Here is a 6,533-nt window from a genome sequence, read left to right on the forward strand (position 1 = left end):
ACGAGTTTTTAAATCGATAAAGAAAATCAAAGCACCTATCATGATTGCAAATCAAATAACATTCATCGAATTTGATGTTGTTGAAACCGATCTTCCATCACTTCTTGGGAAACACAACATGAAAGAGTGGAACGTTTTGATAAATACAGGCGATGACACTGCAGAAATTACAATAAATTCGGTTAAGAACAATGTAGAGCTGTTTAATGCTCCGTCTGGTCACTGGTGTATTAATATTCAACCTGGATTTCCCGTTGAAGTAGTTGATGTTATGTTTTCCGTCAAAGAAATGTCCAGAGAGCAAAAAACGCATGCAGCCAAACAAATTCATCGACAGTTTTGCCATCCAACTTTCGAATTTATGAAAAAAGTCTTGAGTGGCTTGAATGATCCTGACAAGGAATTTTTGAACATCCTTGAAAATTACACCAAGAACTGTGAAGTGTGTAAACGCTACAATGTACAAACCATCGATTCCAAAACCAGCTGTCGGTAATTCATTTACTCCCGATAAAATGAAATTTAATGAAGTTGTCAGCATTGATCTCAAAGAAAGAAACGGTAAACATATACTATACCTCATTGATATGGTAACGCGTTACACTCGAGCAGATTTCTTCAAATCAAAGGAAAAGCATGTTGTTATTTCAAAAATTATTGAACTATGGTTACCAATTTTTGGAGCTGCAAATACATTTCATATGGATAACGGGGGAGAATTTGCAAATGATGAAATGAGAGAACTTGGAAATCAATTTGGCATATCGATCAAACATACCGCAGCATACAGCCCGTGGGCTAACGGTCTTAACGAGAGAAATCATTGCACCATAGACATTATGATGGAGAAAATGCTAGAGGACAATCCAAAGCTCTCGGAATCTCTTGCCCTGCAATATGCCACATCCATCCGTAACACGTGCATGTTTGTACATGGTTTTACCCCAGCACAGCTCGCCATTGGACAAAACCCAAGATTACCATCAGCACTCCATGACGATTTGCCTGCTCTGGAAGGAGTCACAACTAGTCCAACCATTGCTACCCATCTAAATGCTATTGCTTCTGCTCGGAAAGCTTTCATTCATGCCCAGACAAGCTCCAAACTCAGGAAAGCATTACAACATCCCATTCGTGAATATTGTGATCGTGTGTATCAATATGGTGATCATGTTTTTTATAAATTGCCCGATGACCGTAGATGGCAAGGACCCGCCGCAGTAATTGGAGTAGACGGAAAGGTTGTTATGCTAAGACATGGAAGTGTTGTTCGTCGAGTACATCCATGTAGACTGCAGTATACAACAGAACCAAAGACTTCTGAGAAACATGAAAAAATTGATTGAAATAAAAAACATTGAGACCCAAACTGATCTCGAAGCTCCAATCCCTGATGAAAGTATTGAAAATACTGCCGAAAAGCCAACTGAGGACGTGGTTCAAGATGCTGACGGACACAAAACTGCTCCAGTTATCATTGACCAAATTATGTTGCCAAAACGAAACCAGACCGTGTCATACAAATGTCCAGAAACCAGTCAATGGAAAACCGTCAAAGTTCTAGGACCGGCTGGAAAGAAAGGAGGAGTCCATCAAAACTGGTTGAATGTCAGAAGTGACGAATCAACTTATTCGATCGATTGGAGTTTGGTGGACGAGTGGAAACTATCTAGCAATATAGATCCTTCCAAAGATGAGATTTGTGTTTCCGTAGCCTTTTCCGTTCCTGATGAATTCAGAGATGCTAAATTACAAGAACTTGAAAAGTGGAAAAAGTATGGAGCATACACTGAAGTTGATGATGTCGGCCAAGAAACATTGTCAGGCAGATTGCACAAATTTACAGTTTGCACTCGTAAAACTGTTAATGGTGAAACATTCCCTAAAGCAAGGTTTGTTGTGAAAGGTTTTCAAGAGGAATCTTCAATCCCTGCTGACTCGCCAACTGGTAGCAAAGAAAGCAATCGCTTAATTCTTTCCATCGTGGCTAGTAAGAACTGGACGCTACAAACACTAGACATTAAAGCTGCGTTCTTACAAGGTAAACCTATCGAACGTGATGTTTATATTGTCCCTCCAATCAAAACCAAAGGGAATAAACTGTGGAAGCTAGAAAAATGTGTTTACGGGCTAAACGATGCAGCCCGTATGTGGTATTTTGCAATTTGGGATGAATTGGAACGTCTCGGATGTAAGCGATCGTCCATCGATTATGGAATCTTTTACTGGAGAGACTCAAATGATAAACTTTCTGGTGTGATATTTGCCCATGTAGACGATTTTCTTTGGGCGGGTACACCTGAGTTCAAACAAATTATTGATAGTATCTGTAATCGTTTTGAAGTTAGTCACACAGCTTCAAAATCCTTCAAGTATGTCGGTGCCAATATGCAGCAAAACAGTGATGGCAGTATCACTCTTGACCAGCTAGACTATATTGAGAAAACTGAACCGATCGTGATGGAGAGGAATCGTCAAACCTTGAAGAATTCACCTTGTTGTACCGTGTCTGAAGCCAACGAATACTGTAAATTAGTCGGTAAACTAAATTGGATTGCAACACAAACCCGTCCAGATATTTCATTTGATGTATCTCGCCTTAGTTCTTCAATGAAATCACCTACCGTCAATGACATTTTGAAAGCAAACAAAGTGTTACGAAAAGTCAAATCCAATCCTTTGAAAATCAAATTTCCAAGAATTAATCTCGAAAAGTGCTTCATTACTTGCTTCAGTGATGCTTCATTGGGAAATCTCCAAAACAGTCAAAGTTCAGGGGGATATATCGTCTTTCTTCACGATAATGAAGGGAATGCTGCACCGCTATCCTGGAGAAGTAAAACACTACGTCGAGTTGTTCGTAGCACACTGGCTGCTGAAACAAGTGCTATGGTGGATACCCTCGATACAGCTTTCTACCTTTCAACCGTCTTAACCGAAATCCTGGTGCCCAAAGGATTTGATACCATACCAATCCACGCATTGACGGACAATGAATCACTTTACCGAAATGCTCATTCTACGACAATGGCTGAAGAGCGTCGTTTACGTGTCGATATCGCGATCATCAAAGATATGTTGACAAAGAATGAAATTGAATCGTTAAAATGGTTGCCTAGTGAGTCCCAACTTGCTGACTCTCTTACAAAACAGGGAGCAGATGCGAAAAAGCTGTTGAATGTTTTGGAATCTGGAAAGTGTATTGTTTGAATGTTTTGATGGCTTGTTTTGATACTTGATGGTTTTGATGAAATTTACTTACAGTATTTGGATAATACTGGTGCTTATTGATAAAAGCGTTATGAAAGTGTTTTCGGAGCATTTATAAAAATGCTGCCACAGGGGCATGTAAAAGTAGGCATGTCGCCATATGTTTTTGATAGAAGTTGGTTTGTCTGGCTTTGTTTTTGTTGTCATTGGTTTGCTTATAAGGACAGCTCTGGAGCTGCATTCTTTAGTTTATATTAGTATATTCTTTTGATATATTTCTCTAGGACAAAAGAAAGAGTGGGAATGTCAACATTCCTGTTGTTTCTACATTATCTCACGTTTATATTTTATAGAGTAGTACATTTACACTTTGGTGGGTTTTACACTATCAATCACTCGATCCGTATCAATTCTTACATGTGCAACTGTCTTAAAGTCCCAATATGGAGAATTGTCGCCTGTACCCGACTGTCTGTTGGAAGCATTACGTAATGGATTTTTTCCAAATCTCTTTTTAAATCGATCTCCGGTGTGAAAAACAGTAGGATGTTTTTCATACGACGATGAAAAAATATGTAGTGATTCCAGAATGTGGGTGAAGGAAAAAAGCTTTGATGCGGCCGGCCAGAAAAAAAAATTTTATTTGATTTTCTTGATGACTTTAGTAATATATAAGATCATTGAAATAGAACTTTAACAATAACTTTTATGTACAAACAGTATTGAATTGAATTGAATATATTTTTGCTGCAACACAGCAGGATAACCCCTTACAAAGTATGAAGTATGAAGTAAGCCCTGAATATACTAATGTATCAACTACTAACTAACAAACAATTCTTGATCTACAAGTGGGAATATCTAACCAAACTACTTTTATAGCTTAAATGTTCCAACTTGATTTTCTTTATAATGAACTATATAGATGAACCCATAGTCTGCGGCCAGATCAGAAAATTATTATTTTTCACCCGGTTGGTTTCCAGAAACGCTACATTTTTTTATTTTCGCCTCAAATCTGCTAGGGGAATTTTTTCCTTTCGGCGTTCTTTCAGATTATGAAAATGTTTCCCAGTATATAGAGATTTTTTCTTCTTCTTTTGCATTCCATTACACTTTTTTTTATATAAGAACCAGTAAAATTTTTCTGAGACTCAACTGTTTTTCTTTTTTTTTTGCACTTTGAGCTTCTATCATGTTCTTATCAATAGGATGTAAGTCAGGTATTTTAGGAATTATGCCCAATTTTTTATTACTTTGACCCCTAAATTGATTGAAATTGAGTAATTTCAGGCTCAGCATTGTTCTTAAATTGTTCTTATTTTTTGGCGATTTTGAGCCTCGTTGTTCTTATATTAAAAAAAGTGTATGTTTGAAATTATGAAATTGCTTCCCTGTTTTGAAAGTTTTTTACTTTTTGACATGCATTTCCAAAAATATAACTTTTGGATGCTATAATTTTTTACTTTTTTTTCAATATTTTATATATTTTACCTTTTCTCCAATATTTTATATATTAAACCTGTTTTCCAATATTTTATATATGAAAGTAAATGCAAAATATTTCATCTATTTTGAAAATATAAATTTTCCTTTGGTTTTCTTATTGTAAAATATTCTCAATTTTTGATGAAGATCAATTTTTGTAGATATACATTACCCCCTGATTTAACAAGACGAGAAAAGAGAAAAAGACGGAACGAAATTCTGTTACTTTGCGCAAAGTATCATAAGACATTTTTTATACGGCAGGTCCAAAATGCATAAAACATAATGCATATTGCATAATGCATAATATTTGAAAAATGTCAATTTTAGAGGCTATAATAAGGAGAATTTGAAAGATAATACTTTCAACAAAAGAAATATACCATTTTCTACCAGAAAATAAAGGGTAGAAAGCTGTAAATTTGAATTTTGGATGATGAAGAAAATCCATGATCCACTGAAAGTGCTTGTCGCCATTTTGATTTTCATAGTTGTATTTTACAGAACGTAGTATAATGTAGAAAAAACACGAAAATATCTCCTCCGTATATTACTTTTTTAACTCGAAAACGTAAATTTTAAAGCAAGATCTTTCTGGGTTTTCTCAGAGATTTTTTCGAACAATTGCTAATGAATTATACCCTCTTACAAAGCATTAACCATGTGAATGCTTTTTGTTAGATTAGCCAATATCCAGCCAATATAAATTAAAGAGCTTTATCCGGAAGCTAGATCAAAGAAAATAGACTTTGAATGTTTTTACATTCGAATGTTTATGTTTTTTTATGAGAAAGAAGAAGGGGAAACTTTTCTGATCTGTTGCATCTTCTTATTATTTATGCTGACGGAAAACCCTTTTGTTGTTATGATTCGAATATCTTCTCTTTCTTTCGGATTCAAAAAGTAAATATTATGTCTGGGGAAATCCCTCTGATTGGAATGTTTACAAGAACTATCTATCTATCTATTTAATTAAGTAGCATTAGGCGCGAGCCCATATTCGCCACATATAAAATTATAGAAACTCTTCTAAATGAGGTTTTCGCGGTTTTAGCCTCTGCAAAGGAGAGTTTTAGAAAATATAAAATCGTTCTGTAAATTACACAATACTATTATGCATTATGCAATATGCATTATGTTTTATGCATTTTGTACCTGCCGATTTTTTATACCAAAAAATCCTTATTATGTTCTTATTTTAGGTCGAAATTTTAAGATATTTGAGTTAAAAAAACTTCAAAAAAGCAGTTTGTTTTGAAAATAGAATATCAACTTTCTTTTGGTTCACCAGAGTTTGCACATGTTTAAAATGCATATGATAGAAATTTTCCTTGATCTCGTGAGAATCATGAAAATTACATGGTTTGTTCACCATGCAAGTATCGCGAAAATAGCCCAAATCATGCCTCGAATTATTTCCCGATCACGCATCACGCAAACGGCTGGGTATAAGTTTTTAAAATTGTATCATAAAATGGCTAACTTTCTCATTCCCAGGAAAACATACCTGCCCCATCTCCGGGATCTCTTCGCCTTCTAGGCGTCTCCGGCAAAAATCGGTCTTGAATCTTCTTTTGTGGCGTTTTGGTCCCTTTCCGTTGTACACTAGCAATCAGAAAGATTCGCTGGGAATAAGGAAGTTTAGCAATCCTACGGTATGCGGTGTAAAAAAAACCTTTCGCTTGCGAACACAAAATTTTCGTATCGTGGTGCGTAACCCCTTTACAATTGATGTTCTAATTTTAGGTCGAAATTTTAAGATATTTGAGTTAAAAAAAACTTCAAAAAAGCAGTTTGTTTTGAAAATGGAATATCAACTTTCTTTTGGTTCACCA

At 35.6% G+C, this 6,533-nt stretch overlaps 1 protein-coding gene across 1 annotated transcript; it reads left to right on the forward strand.

Annotated features, from left to right (window-relative positions):
- The first annotated feature begins 515 nt into the window (after positions 1 to 515).
- Positions 516 to 1,346, forward strand: LOC136809014 (uncharacterized). The gene has a single exon (XM_067065591.1). The coding sequence runs from the start codon at positions 516 to 518 to the stop codon at positions 1,344 to 1,346; it is 831 nt and encodes a 276-aa protein (XP_066921692.1).
- The last annotated feature ends 5,187 nt before the right edge of the window (positions 1,347 to 6,533 follow it).

The sequence above is a fragment of the Clytia hemisphaerica genome, unplaced genomic scaffold (genome assembly GCF_902728285.1).
Source record: "Clytia hemisphaerica strain Z4C2 unplaced genomic scaffold, Clytia hemisphaerica genome assembly, whole genome shotgun sequence".
Lineage (NCBI taxonomy): Eukaryota > Metazoa > Cnidaria > Hydrozoa > Leptothecata > Clytiidae > Clytia > Clytia hemisphaerica.

Bases quoted from the DNA above. Each gene is read 5' to 3' on its own strand.
- LOC136809014 (XM_067065591.1), top strand. From the start codon at position 516: ATGAAATTTAATGAAGTTGTCAGCATTGATCTCAAAGAAAGAAACGGT.